Raw genomic sequence first — 18,443 nt, forward strand, 5'->3', positions numbered from 1 at the left:
TACCGATGACAAAGGGAACAACGTATGTTGTTATGCGGTCTGACCGATAAAGATCTTCGTAGAATATGTGGGAGCCAATATGAGCATCCAGGTTCCGCTATTGGTTATTGACTGGAGACGTGTCTCGGTCATGTCTACATTGTTCTCGAACCCGTAGGGTCCGCACACTTAAGCTTTTGATGATAGTTATATTATGAGTTTATGCATTTTGATGTACCGAAGTTTGTTCAGAGTCCCGGATGTGATCACGAACATGACGAGGAGTCTCGAAATGGTCGATACATAAAGATTGATATATTGGAAGCCTATATTTGGATATCGGAAGTGTTCCAGGTGAAATCGGGATTTTACCGGAGTATCGGGAGGTTACCGGAACCCCCCGGGAGGTATATGGGCCTTAGTGGGCTTTAGTGGAAGAGAGGAGAGGTGACCAGGGCTGGGCCGTGCGCCCCTCCACCCCTAGTCCGAATAGGACAAGGAGAGGGGGGCGGCGCCCCCCTTCCTTCTCTCTCTCCTCTTTCCCCCTCCCGAATCCTATTCCAACTAGGAAAGGGGGGGAATCCTACTCCCGGTGGGAGTAGGACTCCTCCTAGTGCGCCCTCCTCCTGGCCGACGCACCTCCCCCCGCTCCTTTATATACGGGGGCAGGGGGCACCCCTAGACACACAAGTTGATCCACGTGATCATATTCTTAGCCGTGTGCGGTGCCCACTTCCACCATAATCCTTGATAATATTGTAGCGGTGCTGAGGCGAAGCCCTGCGACGGTAGTACATCAAGATCGTCACCACGCCGTCGTGCTGACGGAACTCTTCCCCGACACTTTGCTGGATCGGAGTCCGGGGATCGTCATCGAGCTGAATGTGTGCTAGAACTCGGAGGTGCCGTAGTTTCGGTTCTTTATCGGTCGGGCCGTGAAGACGTACGACTACATCAACCGCGTTGTGCTAACGCTTCCGCTGTCGGTCTACAAGGGTACGTAGATCACACTCTCCCCTCTCGTTGCTATGCATCACCATGATCTTGCGTGTGCGTAGGAATTTTTTTAAAATTACTACGTTACCCAACAGCAAGTACACGTAATTCTCATAAAAAAAGAGTCAAGGCATTCATATGATCTTTCATTCACTATAATAATTCATTCTCCAAAATAAGACTTCCCGTTGGTTCCATCCTACTCGGAGAATTAACACATTCATCATCTTCGATATTCAATGAGACATTCCGTTCCCCCTTTCGAAATGTGGTAAACATGACCACAATTTCGACGGGGTCTCATTATTCACTTACATCTTAAGAGTGACATGGCACATATTTTTATTACAAATAATTCATTCATAAATATTCTCACCACATGGTAAGACCATCATCAAAATGTTGCATTAAGAAGAACAAAAAGGTTCACATGAATACACAAAATGTCTTCTAACGCTTTATTCTTTATTGTCCTCATAGCAAAACCCCTTAAAGCCCGTCTTCAACGGGTAAAATTATATCTAAAGTGTTCCTCGATGGAGGCCAAGTACACATTCGCATATAAAAGAAGGGAATTGCGTTCTTTATCTCAGAGGAGATGGTATGCTTCATGATAAGGAATCAACATCTGTTCGACTTTGCTCATTTCATAGTTTCTATGCCATACTTTCCCCTCTCTTCGACAGAATTCACAATAGGAACTCTGGGTGCATGATAAAGGTCAAAACTCTTACGAAAGAGAGTCCTGTCCTTCCATTTGTGAAGATCAGCCCGTTCTGATAAATGAACTCGATTTTGAGGTCCATTACAGAAACAAGGGCATTCACTTTATGAGCATCATTATTTAAACATCAACATAATAAAACTTGAATGATCTAAATCAAAAACAAGCTAATCGTGTTCTAATCCGCATCACCGTTGGGTTGAAAACGAAAAAGAACATTATCCATTCGAGAATGGGACATGACAATATTCAACGTTGGTTAGAATAATGTCATATACCATAAATCATAATCAAAACTTCATGTGTTCACTGTGACTAGGAAAACTTAAAATCACATAATCACCAATAAACACATTCACTACATTAATAGCAAACATTATCATAAAGCATATATACATGATGCAACCCAATGTTTTATCAAACACATGGATTCAATAATTTATCACTGACCATCTTGCATTAAACTTTGACATCATAATTTCAATAACATCAATAAAACTTGTCAAGTTTATCATTAAATACCCAGATGACATGATAACAAAAGTATCATTCATTTTGAACATTCTCATCATGACATTTCATTTCACAGAGTAAACAATAGATTGACATCCTCTGTATAATGACATCACAAACATTCTCCAAACAAAATTTGGATATTACACCATGCTTTCACCAAATAATAACATTTGGTAAACTTTTAATAGTCAATAAATGACAACTTATGACCATTATATGACATTAAAATTCTCTAAATATTCTTGTTCAGTGAATCATCATGCCAAGCCTCCATCACCTTCTGTCAGTGCATGCCAAAAGACATAAAATGCACCTGACATAATACTTTAGCATTATGGATCACCATCATTAGACCGCGTAGTGCGATGCGGAAAATCCAAACCACGCAGTCACTAACATTTCCTTAAGATGGTCTCAACTTATAAGAGATGATCACAACATAAACTTCATGATCAAATAAAATCTCCGAACAGAAAACCATAAACTTTAGAGAGTAGCGCATAATCATGCTAAAAACAACATCATCTCATAATATCCATAATTCAATATTAAAATGCTATAAAAGAAATGACATCAACGTTAATCTTATAGCACTATATCCCCTTTATATTTAGGCATTTTTTGATGCAAAACAGTGCATACAATTTATTTGGAAATAGTAACAATTGAACCCAATCAAATGCACTGGAAAACTAGAAAAGCATGAATTCTTCATCATACATATTGTCCACATCATTCTCAGATTAAATACCAATTTGACAACATTAATTTTCAATATCAATTGATATTTAAAATGATACTCAACATTAAATTTCATGTGTCAAAAATACCAAATAAAATTTCTTGTTGGCTCCTTTCAATTCCATAAACATAAAACATAATTTTCTATCTATTTTCATTTTAAACAGTGCAAGATCTTTAGAGAATCAAAATAATACAGAGAAGCACTGAATAAAAGGAGAATACATAGGACATCAAATTTGGCCCATGAAACCCACGGCAGACTTTTATTGATTCAGCCCAGGAGAAAAGTTCTCAGAGAAAACGAAAAACTCTCCGGGGTTTAGAAAAACTGGGCCTCGGCCCATGGTCAGATTAGACCCGTTATCCGCTCAAAGGTCCAGCAGCTGATCCGCGCCGATCTAAGCCGTTCGATCTAGCCGACGGTCCGGATCATCCCCAGCCGGAACAAAACAACTGCCGGTGGGAACCCTAGCACATTTGTCTCCTCCTCCCCCGATCTTTACGCTCCCGTAGAGAGCGGCGACAACAGCGGCCGCCCGGGGAGCTCGCCAACCATGGCGGCGCGGCAGCTCCGCTCGCCGGCCAAGCGTGCAGCGGACTGGATCCCGCGCGCTTTGCCGTCGAACGAGGTCTCTGCGTCCGCGCGCCCGCCGATTCGTACGGTGGGAGGGACTTTGCCGGCCACCGCGGCTTTAGGGGACGGTCGCGACGGCCACATACGCGAGCGGCGGCGCGACCCTTTCGATGTGACGGCGGCGTGCAAGACACGACTGCCGTGCGACGCACACATCCATAAGCAGGAAGAAAAGGGGGGCGGATCCATTCATTCCGCACGGTGGCCCAAGGGACAACGGCATCGCGGCACCGGCGTCCTCGCACGGCGTAGGCCGTGCGGACCCCTGAGGGTGGAGACGTCAATGCGACGTCATATGGTGAGCCCCTAGATCCATTCCCCTTTCTTTAATTCTTGTTACAAAAAAATTGTGGATTTGATGGCTAGGGTTTCTGAAAGTTGGGGAATTACTCTTGATTATACATTCTTGACCCCCTTTACCTTCTAATGGCTAAAGCGGGTGTAATCAGGTGCTAACTAAAGATACACCTAATGCGGAAGCATGACTACATTAACCAAATAGGGAGAACATGACCATTATCTAATCAGCACTAACCGGTAGCAATTATGGCTTTAACCAAAACAATTTACTTCAATCCTACATCATTAACTTATCAGAGGGCAGTAGTCTTATACATAAAACATTATGATGTATAATGACTATCAACTCGAACAGATCATCATTAAACTTGATTTGGGATCTAATCTAGGCATTAAAAAATGTGCTCATGATACCAATGTTAGAAAAGGAACTTTAGGATTATGTAATAGGATCATTTGCCTAGCATTAGGTCACCTAAGATATGATTACCAGAGAGGTTCGTGAATCTTACAAGTGTGCTCGATGCAGGCACAGTACCCCATGATCTCAGTGGCGAGGATGAGCAGCACCAGAGGCGCCGTGTTGATGTAGTCGTGGAGAGGCAGCAGCTCATCCAGGAGCTTCGCCGGAGGCAGCAGGAAGCCGCCGGCACAGCCTTGCGGCGGCCGGCGATGGAAACGGCCTTCCCACTGCTTCAGCACACCCCTAGATCGATAGGGTTCGAGGGAATAAAGGAGCTGGATATAATTTACGTGAACTCCGCTCCATAAGTATCCAGGCCCCACCCTTTATATGTATGCTGGCAATAGGGGACCAAAACCATCTGTTGGTTAGAGGTGCCCCCGATCAGGGCGGTTCTGTTGGGGTCAACAACCACGTACGTTGGTTCATGGCCCATACCCTTAGCGATACTTTTTACCCGGTCAGAGCCGAGATCAACCAACATTTATATCCTTGACAAGGATGGTACTTTTACGCAATAAACTCACTTAGACGAATTGGCTAGTCATTAGGGAGGCATCACGATGCACGAAGTGCCGCATGAAAGGTGATTACAGACAATGAGACAATGACTGCCGGTGAGTACCGCATGTCTGGCAGGTTAGAGATAACGAGACAAGGTGAGGGACTGCCCGTGAAAGGTGAGTACAGACAATGAGACAATGGTTTTCGATCACATGGATGGTTATTCAGATCCCTAAGGGCATGTTTGGTTCTAAATAAGTCACCAACTTATAAGTCGAAAAGTGAAAAAAAATGACTTATTTTGCCAAATAGACCTGACTTATAAGTCACCTCAACTTAAAACTTATAAATCACCCCCTTTTGCGTGGGTCCCACCACCTGCATGATGTTGATTGATGTGGAAAGGTGTGTCAGGTGACTTATAAGTCAGGTGACAACCAAACATGCGTGACTTATAAGTCACTAGTTTTAAGTCACCTGACTTATAAGTCGGGTGACTTATTGAAACCAAATAGGCCCTAAGTTAATTATACCCAACTCACATGGTATGGTAATAGACTCACATTAACAAACCATTAGTCTGACAAACATCTGACAACTCCTAACGCTACATTACTACCTCCAGCTACTAAGCTAATTCAAACAAGTTCAGATGACAACAAGTTCCAAGCTGGCGGGATGCAACCCGCACAAAAGCCCAGACTTCGTTAGTTGTGCGGTTAACGGCGGGGGCTGTACAACACGTCAAATCCATTCAGATATGCGGGTTGTTGGAGCAGCTCGTCGTCTCACATGTTGTCGCGAGCAAACTACTGTATATTAAGGCTTGTTTTGCATTCATCAACTAAACGTAAAGGGGTGCACACACACACACACACCACCCCAAGGTCTAAGGAGACATACTCTGCCTAGAAGGTCAGCCTGCCCGCAAGGACAGGCGATCAAGTCCTCCTGCGCTCTGCCCGTGGCTTGTAGCTCTTGAGGTAAGTAATTTCTTAACTTCGTGCTGGTTATCTCCGTTTATAAATGTAAAGGGGAGTTTTTGTTTGGGTGAAAACTGGACCATCTGCTATGGAATTTCTATGTTCCAAGCATATTTAGAGTTTTCTTCTTTCTACACGATACACATTAGGATCTATTCGCTTTAGATATAATTTTCATCCCATGTACGAGACGTTCAAAGATGCGTAAGAATCTCAACTCTTAGGATCTTTTTTCTTCCTGACTCTTTGGATCACATGAATATGAATGATAGAGGCTATGCCATTTCCATACTATTCATATCGTCAGACCATATACATAAATATCTGTTGAAGATTTTTTTTTTGTGTGTGTGACTATGACAAAGATTTTAGTAGTTCTTGTCCTGCAACTCAACAACTTCTGTCAAATTGAATTCCATGCTCTGAATTACTCTTGAAAATAGTATGTCTTGGTTTATCCATCCTCTATATATTGTTAGACATCCGATCAGGATCTTCTTATCCTTTGCTGATCTCAATTTAAGGCCGAAAACGCTTCAAGTCCCCCTGCAAAAAAAAAAACGCTTAAAGTCATACGATCTCCCAAATCCCCAACGCCGCTCCAAAACCCAGACCAAATCCGACCCATCTCCAAATCCCCAACACCACGGGTTTTCCCACGAATTTGACAACCCGTTGCTTAGACGAGAGCCATACCAACGCAAAAGTTATCTCAACGGCGCTGGGAACGGGCTCCTGTGAACCAGCGGTGGAAATTGCGACCTCCATGGCCCAAGGCCCAATAGCGAGATCTCGCTCACCCCCCGCCCATCCAACACCACCCCCCCCCCCCCCCCCCAGACACACACACACACATAACAAGAAGGTGTAAAGTCCTTGACATAGATTGCAGCGGGTGCTTGTGGTTCATTAAATAAAAGCCTTGCTTCACCTCCACAATGGTATGAGTAGGTGTAAAGTCCTTGACCTTAGCTTCATGCATCGTTCTCAAATTCAAATTAAGTATTTCACGATGCATGAAAAAAACCTTAATTTAAATTTGAAATCTCAAAAAACGAAAAGAGCCACACAGTTTACGACATGTTAGAATCTTTGATTGTGGTGATGCTATATTCGAAAGAAGGCACAAGTACAATGCAGAAGACGATATGTCATACAATATATTGGAAACGGGCTAGGAAAATCCGCATCAGATAGATCTATCTGTTAATACAGTGTCAATTATTTGTTAGTGTAATTTTAAAATAATGTTGATAGAATTTTAAAAACTGTTCCTGACATTTAAAAAATGTGTCACGTTTAAAAAAATGTATGTTAATTTTCTTTAAATGTTATAGAATGTATAGGAAAATATTCATGTAATTCAACAAAAAATGTTTTGTAGTGTTCAAAAAAATGTATGTTACATTTAAAAAATGTTCATGCATTTCAAATATATATTTGTGACATTTTTAAAAAGTATTTATACAATGCAAAAATATCCGCATATTTTAAAAGTGTTCAGTATTACTAGAAAAAATGTTTTGAACATCATTTAAAAAATGTTTAACATGTATTCAATTGTTTCTCAAAAACATGTACTGAAGAATGTTAATCATGTGTAAAAAGTGGTTTATAAGTATACCAAAAATGTACAATATGTATGAACAGAGTAGGCATCAAAAGATAATTTTTAAAATTAAAATACATATTTGAAAAGTATTAGATGTGTATAAAAATGTTCCTGATGTATACAAAAAATGTACAATGTGTTAAAGAAAAATAACAACAAAAACCCAAGGAAAACCAATGAAACCGTGAAAGAAACAAAAAAACCAAAAAAAAGAAAAGGAAAAAAGCAAAGAAAAGCGAAGAAAACGGCAAAAAATAGTGAAAAAATACAAACAAAAACACATAGGAAAAAAACTCGCACCACAGCTATAATAATGGCTGGATCAGTAGCACACCCGTCATAGGCAAGACGGAGCTCCGATTCGCACCGAGCGAGAAATAGCTCCACACTCTTACTACAAACAACAAATGTCAATACAACTAAGACAGGCCTATTTTGTACGACTCATGCAGTTTGGAAAACTTTGGAGGTTTCTTATACAATTTTCACCCACGGAATATTATTCTATGTTTACATTTGTTTTATACGAATGAAGATACTAGATTCCTAAGGATTGTGTTCATATTAGCCATATTCATAAGGTTTCAATGCATTAGATGAAATCTCATAAAAAATTGCTAAGGATCGGAGTGGTAATGTCATGACAATGGGGGCTGATAGATGCCGGCGCACCGGCCCAAATTAGGGCCGGTCGCTACCTAGCCGTGCGATCCAGCAGCTAAACAACTGTTCGATTCGCCCCCTCACCCCCACGTCATCGTCTTCTTCCCCCGTCTTCTTCAGTTTCAGATCCACTCGTCCGATGCGAGATGTCTCTGCCCCAGCCACCGCGTGCGTGTGCCCGCGGCGAGGCCCGGCGGCACCGACGTCCTCCCCCACGCCGCCGCGCTCGCGTTGGTCTCCCGCGCTCGCTGTCTTCCATCGTCAGATGAAGCACGCCATCTCAGAAAAAATAAAAAAAATGAATGTATGTAGCAAAAATTCCATAGGTCGTAGCAAAAAGAAATGATGGTTGCAACACAAAATCATCTTCGCCGCCGTCGAGCTTGCAGCTCCACCATGAAAAAATGATGTAGCAAAAATCCTCGACGGACGTAGCAAAAACTACAATGGTTGCAGCAAAAAAGGTTGCCGCCGTTCGCATGACGTAGCTCGACTGTGAATGAATTTAGCAAAAAATGAAACGATTGTAGCAAATCAAATCACCGATGGTAGGAAAAACATACACCGGTTACAACAAAAACATATGCGTCGCTGCTGACGGCCGCAACAAAAAACTTTGCCGAATCCAACAAATCTAGTAGCCGGTTCCAGCAAATCAACTCGGGGGTTCCAGCAAAAGAATACCTCCACCGCCATGGATGCAGCGACTTGAATCCTCGGTTGTAACAAATCGAGTAGCCGGTTCCAGCAATTTTCTTCACTGGTTCCAGCATCGGCGTGGCCGGATTCCAGCACGGCGCGTCGACGGTTAGCACGGCGACGGTTCCAGCATAGGAACCTGTCCCCTTGCAGCACGACACATCGCCAGGTCCAGAACGCCGCCGTCTGTGGCCATGGATCGTGGGGGATAGACTAAGGGGGAGGTTCAAGGGGTAGCGCAGGCTAACCGGAGTGGCTTGCTCGCCGGTGTGGAGTCAGAGGAAAAAAGAGGGAGGGATTTCATGGCGGACTAGGATTTGGGAGGAGAGATGTGAGGCATGAGGAAAGAGAAGTGCGTGGAGGATAGACTTTCTAAAGGAAACGGCGGGTGGGCGATGAGTTGTGCGTGTGGCCCCATGAGCGTAGCTGGGAAAGCGACCGGCCGAGCGTTGGGCCGGCGCGCCAAACCCAAACGATTCCCCATGCCAATCCTCTACGTTTCTTATTCCAGTGATTTAGAAATCATGTAAACCGAATAAGCCCCAAACTCGTCTCAAAATAAACAACACTAAGACTGACTAGTTTACAAAACTTCCTTGCATTGGACAAGAACCGCTTGGCCAAACAAGCCTAGCATATAAAAAGGCCCTCAGGCAGCCTACGCCACCAAAGCAGTTGGGCCAAGTGTGACACTAGGCTTTGGTGTCGAACATTCCTTTCCCGCGCTTGTGTTCTTAAAAAGAGAACCTTCCTATCCACTCTGGTTTTCCCCTATCCCCTATCTCTCTCCATCACGACAATTGGCTCCAAGGTTGAAGCGGATCATGGGAAAGGAGAGGCGACACTTCCAGCTACAGAGCTCGGTCTCAGGCATGCCACACTGAGTGTGTGCCGTCATGATCCTCGATGGTGACCTCCAGGGGCAGATCTAGCGTAGGTTCTGTGCTCCAACAGTGGTCAGACGATGAGCTTCCTGAAGCAACAGATGGAGGACGAGGGCTCATGATGGTGCACAACCCACCGCACCAGTGGAGGCAACTATTTTGTGGCGGAAGAGCATAGAAGGTGGTCGCTCCCTTTGCTTCCAACAGCCACCTTCCATGGGATGATGAGAGAAGCAGCTACCATGACAGAAACAAGTAGGGAACTAGCGACCAATGTCGGCTTAATCTCAGTCCTCCACCGATGACACAAGATATGACACAAGATGAAGCAGCGAGAACGCTTCTGTGGCTCTTCCATGATGATGAGAGGAGCAGAGAGCCCACGAGTGCTAACACTACCGCCAACTTAAAAAAACCGTGGTCACAACTGAGACATGCATGAATTTTCTCTCATCTTTTTAAATCATGAAAACCCGCCATGGAAAGTCCTCCGACCCGCTATCCATAACGCTTACCCAAACATGTGGAGAAAAGGCCGGGATGCACGTTTTTGGTTTTGCTGGGATGATTACTTCTGTATTAGTGAGAACAATATTGAACATTTAATAGTTGAAGAAGCTATTTTATCATAGATCCACTTGTCAAGGCGCAGAAAGCCTGTGCGTTCTTAGCTCATGCTTTCCTAATTGATTTGAAAGACCCTACACACCATCATATACTTGGCTTTCTTCCCACTTTCAAAGACCTTGTTGTCTTTCTTTCGGTTCTGTCTCCTCTCTTTAGGTCTTATGCTTCTTATTGAAGGGGTTTTGCCACTCTGAGTGCATCAGTGTTGAAGGAATGGACAGACACATGCAAAGACAAAGTACTAATTTGAGTACCAATAGAGAGCAGAGCTAGACACAAGATGCCTAGGACCTGGAGGAGATCCATAAGAACCAAGCCGTGGAGAACATAGCATCAACTAGAGATAATAAACCAATTCAATTCTAAAACATAAAACAAATATGGCTCATATCTGAAACTATAAAGCTAGTTATTTTTTACTTGTTTCACGTGAAACTACAAAACATCTCATGTATGCACAACAGTTTCACAATAATCCCCACAAAAATAATAATTTTCACAAGAAATTTACCAAGCTTTACAAAAGTTTCAAAGAAGTTCTATATTATATTAAACATACGAGCATCTCATGTATAGACAATAGTTTTAGAAAAGTTCACTATTTTCAAACATGTTTCATAAAAGTTCCACACAGTTTTTAACTTGAACATTCCATTTCTTTCAGACATATATTTGATATATATTGGTCTTGTTTTTAAGAACTCAGTACCAGGAACACAAATGTTTAAACGGATTGTAAATGTTGCTAAATTTTTAGAAGATTTAGAGGTTTTAAATATTAAACCAAAATTTACATGGATCAAGAGAGGGATATTTTTTGGCGACACGCCGTCGATCCGTCATGGATCATGAAGCATGAAGTAGTAGCCTAGATATTCGATGTACCTTAGCACCGCACACACAAAAGTTACATGAAAGGAAAACTCTTATTTAATACTCTGGTTTACTTTTTTATCAGATCTTTAATGTATCACTTTGACTAACACATTTGATAACATTGAATTAAGCATTGATATTATGAGTTTTTTTGTGGCAAATCTAATATGCTCACTTTGCCAACCAAAATGTCCATATGTTTACAAATAAATGCAGGAGTTTTTCTAAGTAAGCTGCGTGTGTGTGCCTTTAAATTTGGTGAAAGAAAACTTGGTTCTCAGCTGTAACCAAGTTTTGTTGTAAACTTGGTTATGGCTGAGAAGCCTCCGTGAGTAATGAGAATCTCCTTTCCATCCGCAAAAAAAGCACGTTTTACGCTTTCGCCTACTGCCAAGGTCTCAGCTTGGCCCCTCACCTAAGCTAAAATCAATTTTTGGTCACTAGTGTCTCAAAGCCTTGCGGACTAGAAGGAAAATAAAAAAAACAATAGAGAAATAAAAAATTCAAGTATTTTAGAAATTCACTGAATTCTGCCATTTTAAAATAGAAATAGTAACGTTTGCACTTATCGAATTCTACATTTTTTTCTAGATATTGCTATGGTTTTTGGCTATTACTGGCTTTTCTCTAAAAAGAATGGTTTTCTATGTTGACTGGGCTGCCGCATGTGTGAAAACACCACCATATCATCATCAAAACCATTCTTGGTGTAGGAAGGGACCACGATATTGAGATTTCAGGAATTGCAATAGTTTAGGGACCAAAATAAGGTTATTTTGTTAACTATATTTGCACATGTGCGGTACAGCTATGTTTGCGACGCGCTGGTGCTTATTCGCATGGAGTCCTGAAATAGCGGCAGCTTTCCCTTTTTACTCTGTGTCCGTTGTAGTGCTCGTACATGGTACTAGCTCATGAGCAAATCCCTTGCACACAGTATTAATATATGTCAGCATTTGTGCTGATGCTGTAATTAATTCATCAATCAGGTCATGGAAGCAGACTGGCCTGAAATTGGAAACTGCTCCACTTTTGCTTCGGGTCATTTCTCGCGATTGCTGAATCCACAAATGGTAATGCCAGTAAACGGACTCAGCATCCTCAATGTCATATTTGTTGGAATTCTTGTTGTAGTAGGCCTCTACATGCCTCACTACCGGCACCGATCCTTTATTCGCTTCTTCTTCCTTGGAGCCACTACCTTGTTCCTGCCAATCTTATCATATGTTGTCTCTAATGGCTCCACAATTAGCTCAACCTATTCAAAAACACAGATCCGCATCCTCCCTCCGGAGGAAAGCGACTCATATGAAATCATGGTAATCAGCTGCAGTGCAGCTGCGCACCTACTCCTAATCCTGTTGTGGGTAGGCCTTTCTCAAATGATTGGAATCAATACCAGTACAATGGTCGCTACAGATGATAGAGAAGGTAGAAGCAATGATCTCCCAGTGGTACTACTCGCACAAGCAATGTGGACCTCGTACCTCGCGTTGAGCTTTTTCGCTGGGCCCTCGTTGAAATTTCTAGTATGGCTTTTCATTGGTCTTCTCTTTGCAAAATTGGGGCTAAAATGTTTTGCATTTTGGATGGCCCGGCGTTCTTTGTCTCATGGGCGCAGCCCTCGTCTTATTGTTGGATACATGATGCTGTTACATGAGAGAAATCAGCGTGTTGGACCAGCAGTTGAGCAAAATGTAGAGGCAATATATGAACAATTACTTCCTCCACAACTTATACTTATGGGCGAGGAGAGACAGAAGGTAGAGAAACAGCCTCAAGGTTATTGTATCAAACCGATACCCAGCCAAGATACAAACTCCATAGGGAACAACTCCTTAGTGACAATTGACAAAGTTTGGCAATTGGATGATAAACTTATTGGGCCAATGTCACGAATCAACGAAATATGCTTTTCATTTGCACTGTTCAAGTTATTGCGGTGTCGATTTGCTGGCTATACAATCGTTGAGGCTGGCTTTGCACAAGCTCACAACTTCTTCTGGCATCAGTTGATGGAGGATACAACTGCTGAAAGGGTTTTTAGGGTCATTGAAGACGAGCTGTCATTTCTGCATGATTACTACTATACATCTCTCCCTATGTTTTATTCAAAGAGTTACCTACCGATATTAAGCATCGTTACCTCATTGCTCACCATACAATATTGTCTCTATACTCTATGGTTGATGGTCAAGAAAATTATTTTTGAAGGCATAGGTGGCATTGGTCAGATTTCTTGTGCAATGGTATGTTTGGATGCTTTTAAACTCAATAGCAGTGAAACCAAAGCCACAGTTAACATTGGAAGCTTGGCCTTTGATATAATACTCGTATCCATACTTCTTGTACTAGTTGTGCTTGCAGAGGTAAGGGATATTGGTTCCTATATATTCTCCAACTGGACCAATGTGGCCCTCATTTGCCGGCATGTAGCAAAACATGACAATATGAAGCAACCTCCTTTCATACACAAATGTGTTAGTATTGTGTCAGGGCTCAGATGCAAGTTGATGAAGCATAGGATGGACAAAATGAACCAATGCTCGTTGCTTGTTCTCCACCAAAGATACCACCCAATTGTTCTTCTCACACGTCTTCGGATTCTTCTCTGTTTGGGCGATCAAAGTAAGGATGTGAAGGTACCTCCAATGGTAAAAACTGAGATCTTCAACACACTCAGAGCAAGCAATGGGACCCCAAGCAGTGGAGGAGCCTTTTTGCCTCGGAGCGGCAACCTCATCTGGAATTGCAGTGACAAGGGTGTGGCTCACATGATGCTCATATGTCATATAGCAACAAGCTTACTTGAACTGAGGCAACCATCCCCTGCACCTGCTTCTGATTGTGAGATCACCGCCACTCACTTGTCGAGGTACTGTGCGTACTTGGTGTCCAACGTGCCCGAGCTACTCCCTGACGATGACAGGTGGTGCCAGAGCTTGTACAAGGCAGTCAAGAAGAACTCCTTGCATCTTCTGTCCTGTGGCGCTACGAGATACGAGGTCCTTGTGAAATTGCTGAGCATACCGGAGGCGCATGAGGTGCTGCAGAAGGGCGCGTCTCTTGCCACGCAGCTGGTGAGAGAAGACGGGAGCACAGCGTGGGATGTGCTTGCTGAATTCTGGTCAGAGATGATCCTGCGTGCCGCTTCTTCAAGTAAGCTCGAGAACCACGCTGAGGCCATGGCTGGTGGTGTGGAGCTTATAATGCTTCTGTGGGCGTTGGTAATGCACGCCGGCCCTGCCCCTGCCCCTAAACCAAGCACGGCGGTGGCTCCTTCAGCCGAAGTGGAGGTGCTGGTTGCCCACTAATTTTTTTGCCTCCTGCAGGTTTGTGTCATTCAGTATGTTTAGTGTGATTCCCCCTTAAATTGTACTCTGCTTGGCTGTGTTGTGTTGCCTACTTGCCTTGTATCTGAATTCTGAACCTGTGAGCTTCATCGTTAGTCATTCCATGTGTACGCTACCTTTCATACTGATGTTGTGATTTTACCCTCAGTGAGTTGAGTTACATTCGAAGCCTAGTGTAACGTTTGCTGTATTTGCCATGAGCAATTTTGCAATTTGTTGACAGTGAGCAGTTGCATTTTAATCGATTTTGTGTCTATGGGCTTGTGCTAATCTATTGAGCTTTTGATATTCAAGACATGTTTTACCACATCAGAAATGCAACTAGGAATGTCAAAAAGTAAAATTGCTCCGAGCTATATTCATAATTTATTCACACATTAGTGACACAGTACAACTTACAAAATGCTTCACGGAAGAGGAGGTGCCCGACTGCAGGGGAGCTTGGCGTGCTGACTAGATGACCCAGGGGGTTGACTCGGACGGCGGGGCAAACGGCGTGTCAGAGCAGGTCGAAGGAGAGCAGCAGGTCGGGGAGAGCAGCGTCGACCGGACCAGCGGCGGGAGAGCACCAGATCAAAGGAGAGCAGTGTAGGCCGGAGTAGCGTCAACCGAGCAGTGTCAGAGGAGAGCATGGGACGGAGGAGGCGGAGCGGCGTCGACGGAGCCCAGTTCTTCCAGCGCGTCACCGCTCCTGGGCTCCTGGTGCGGTGAGGGATGTGGGTGCGACGGGGGATTGGGTGCTGACTGCTGAGTATGAATGGCAGGTTCTTCATTAATAGTATTTTGAAGTACAGGGCAGAGAGGGTGTGAGAAGAAAACTACGCCACGAAAGCATCTCCGGAAAAAACCTTCATCTGTTAAGATTTCGTTTTCATTTCTCGCAAAAGGAAGAGATTTCGTTTTCATAAGAAAGAAAGGCATGGTTTGCTAAACTGCTAATCATTCACAGCACACCTCATAGCTAAACGAGCTAAAGCAGACATCATCAAAGACCGGATTGAACTACATCCGTAATATTTAACATTTTGATTTCATTTCCTAGTGAGGGTGTTGGTTGAATATTTGTAATCCTTTTTGGTACTTTTCCGTAGAACAAAAATCACCTTTTACTTCCATTCGATACCCTGTTCTTCTCATTCCGTTCAAGCCCATCGAGCAGAAGGCTCTGGCCCAGCTCAAAGAGCTGCTCGCCATGTCAAGACAAAGCTTTGCTCAAAAAAAAAATGTCAAGACAAAGCAATTGATCAGAGACCTTGAGGCTTGAGGAGCTTTCGAAGTGGTTCAGCACTTCTTTTGGTCGAGGTGGAAAGAGCTGAGCGTGTACGCCCGAAGGCTTTGGCTCTGAAGCAAGGCAAGCTACTACAGCTACGTACTTGGGTTCACTGCCAAAAGAGATGCCAAGAATTACGGACGCGGAGTATGTGATCACGAGCTCACAGGAGCTCGGAATCACGCCCGTCCAGAATTGCTACGAGATTCGTCGCATTAAATGCTATAGACAGTTGGTGGGTCCATGCCGACGATGGAAAATTAGGATATACGGCACAATACGCGTCTGACAGATGAGGCAAGGTGGACGGAGGGGTGCACGGCGTCGCCTGTGCGTGCCTGAGCCGTGGCTCGAGCTTGTCGCCGGCGTCCTGATCCGTGGATCAGGTACGGTGCTTTCCGCTAGCGCCGGCAGTGCCCGCACTTAATGCAGTAGTTGGGTCAGTCGCTGGTTACGGGAGTGAAGTTGGATTTGCCTCTCGTCCCGGTCGATGAAGAGGTGGAGATAATGACTCCGACGACGGTGACTGGGCGGTGCAGCAACCTCGGACAGGCTCCGGCGACCATGGAGTTCTTACTGCAGCCGATAAACAGGTTGGGATCTGCTACTTGGCCCATTATTTTCAATGGTTTTGACTCGGATTTTGGGTACTGATCTAGATTCCGTCGCTTAAAATTTTGGGTTGATTAAGTAGAACGCTCCCGGAAGAGGTGAATGATAACAATGGGGCAATGGAGCCCGTGCAGTTCCCACTTCCCAGTATCCGCGGTGGCTGAGGTTGAGGATCCAGCACCGGCCGCTTCAAGTGCTGACGGGCAGATTTGCCGGGCGGAGGCAGCAGGCGCGGACATGGCTCAGTGCTCCGAGCACTCAATAGAGCAAATTGACCCATAAACACCAGGGTGGACGCAAAGGTACTACAACTTACCATCTGAATTGCATCAAAATTTGGCACTGCAAATGTGTGTGTCCTGTCAGATATGCAAGCAGTAACTGATGAAATGAGGGTGGAACAGTATACATAACCGTGATTAAATAGCATGAACACCAACAGTATATATACGTGTGTGGGAAGGTTTTATAAACTTGTTTAGGATAATATAGCATGAACTGCAATTTTGTAAGATGTTAGTGTAGCTCAGAATTTTGTGGGCTGGAATTTCATAACAAATGGGTGTAGCAGAAAACACCACCTGACTGTTTCTCTGTTGTGACTGGGCAGAGTGCGTGTAGGTGCTGCTGCTCTAGGAAGGCCTCCTTGCCCGGACAGGGTCACGGCGCTGGAGAAGTCTGTCAGGGAATTTGCCGAGCATCCAGGTGACATAGTTATGGTGCCAAAGATTGGAACAAGTTTTGACACGCTCGGAGAAGCTTATGACTTTACAATTTGTAGTCCTGGGAGAAAGGATTTGGAATACGATATGGAAAGAGCAGGCTAAACGTTAGCAATACTAAGTATATGCAAGAGATAGTCCGTGGATGTGTGGTACGGCTAATGTTACAGCAGAAATTGATTACTAGTTTTTCACAGAGAACAGATTTGAAAATGCCTGTGACTGAATCTAACTTTTTGTTTGTTCCATCAGGGGAAGCCAATTGTTGAAAATACTTGTTCCTGCCGGTGTGAATGCCCAGCCCTTATCAGACTACTGCGGACAAAGGACAATGGATGGTACATAGCAGAGCATCGAGATGGGCACAACCATGCACTTTCCCAAATGTATGGACAGACAATACACTGGCCTACGACAGTGAGCGCGGAAGCACGGATCTGCGCGATGGACATATCAGCGGTGGTGAATGAGGGACAGCTCGTGTGAGGCCTCGGAGCTCTGAACTAGAAAGATGAATCCACATGCTTCTATCTGGAATTAGAGATGAGGAAAATACGTTTCATTTTTTCTTTAGCTGCTTAGAGTTAATTTTGCCCATTTAGAATCCAGACTACTGTAAGTTGCTTTTGAAATCCTGGGTGAATGGTCCAGTTAGACTGATGGATGTTGTTTACTGGAATAAGAATTTTGCACTGTATATTCATTCATTAGTTGAGAGTGCAGCATGTTGTTTACTGGATTCAGTTAATTCAGTTGATTGATGCAACTGAAAGAGTCCTGCCTGGATGTTGTTTACTGGAAATAACAGTTTTTGATGGTCTAGTAATTTATTTATTGGGAGTGCAGCATGTTGTTTACTGGTTCGAGTTAATTGAGGCAGGTAGTCAGGTTGCGGTTGGTGCTGCTGCCCCCAGCATGGCACCTTGCCCATATCGCGTGAGCGCTTTCAAGAAGGCAGTTAGGATGTTTGCAGAGAACCCGAGCAATAATGTTATCACTACAGCGCTTGGGACAAGTATCGACTCACTTGGCGAGGCGTACAATTTATAGGACTTGTATTCTTGGGAAAGGGGTTTTTGGATTTGACATGGAAAGAGCAGGTTGAATGTTTAGAGAACGAAATGCATGCAGGAAATAGTATGCGGATGCTCGGTACGTATGACATGTGGAGCACTATGGTTACTTATTTGGCATTCATTTAATTGGGGTTGATTTTTAATTGATTCATGATTGTTATTGCTCTGATAAAATAAAATACATATGTAGGATAAAGCTGGTGTTG

At 43.7% G+C, this 18,443-nt stretch overlaps 1 protein-coding gene across 1 annotated transcript; it reads left to right on the forward strand.

The window, feature by feature from the left end:
* Nucleotides 1-3,420: 3,420 nt before the first annotated feature.
* On the forward strand, nucleotides 3,421-4,855 carry LOC125547717. Its single transcript, XM_048711518.1, has 2 exons — nucleotides 3,421-3,891; nucleotides 4,423-4,855. Exons 1-2 carry the CDS (start codon nucleotides 3,514-3,516, stop codon nucleotides 4,483-4,485), a joined length of 441 nt encoding a protein of 146 aa, XP_048567475.1. The 5' UTR covers nucleotides 3,421-3,513; the 3' UTR covers nucleotides 4,486-4,855.
* Nucleotides 4,856-18,443: the final 13,588 nt, after the last annotated feature.

The sequence above is a fragment of the Triticum urartu genome, chromosome 3 (genome assembly GCF_003073215.2).
Source record: "Triticum urartu cultivar G1812 chromosome 3, Tu2.1, whole genome shotgun sequence".
NCBI lineage: Eukaryota > Viridiplantae > Streptophyta > Magnoliopsida > Poales > Poaceae > Triticum > Triticum urartu.

Excerpts from the sequence above, each read along its gene's own strand:
- LOC125547717 (XM_048711518.1), top strand. The coding sequence starts at position 3,514 with ATGGCGGCGCGGCAGCTCCGCTCGCCGGCCAAGCGTGCAGCGGACTGG. Across the intron at positions 3,892-4,422 it reads CGTCAATGCGACGTCATATG|GCACAGTACCCCATGATCTC; the intron begins GTGAGCCCCTAG and ends TGCTCGATGCAG.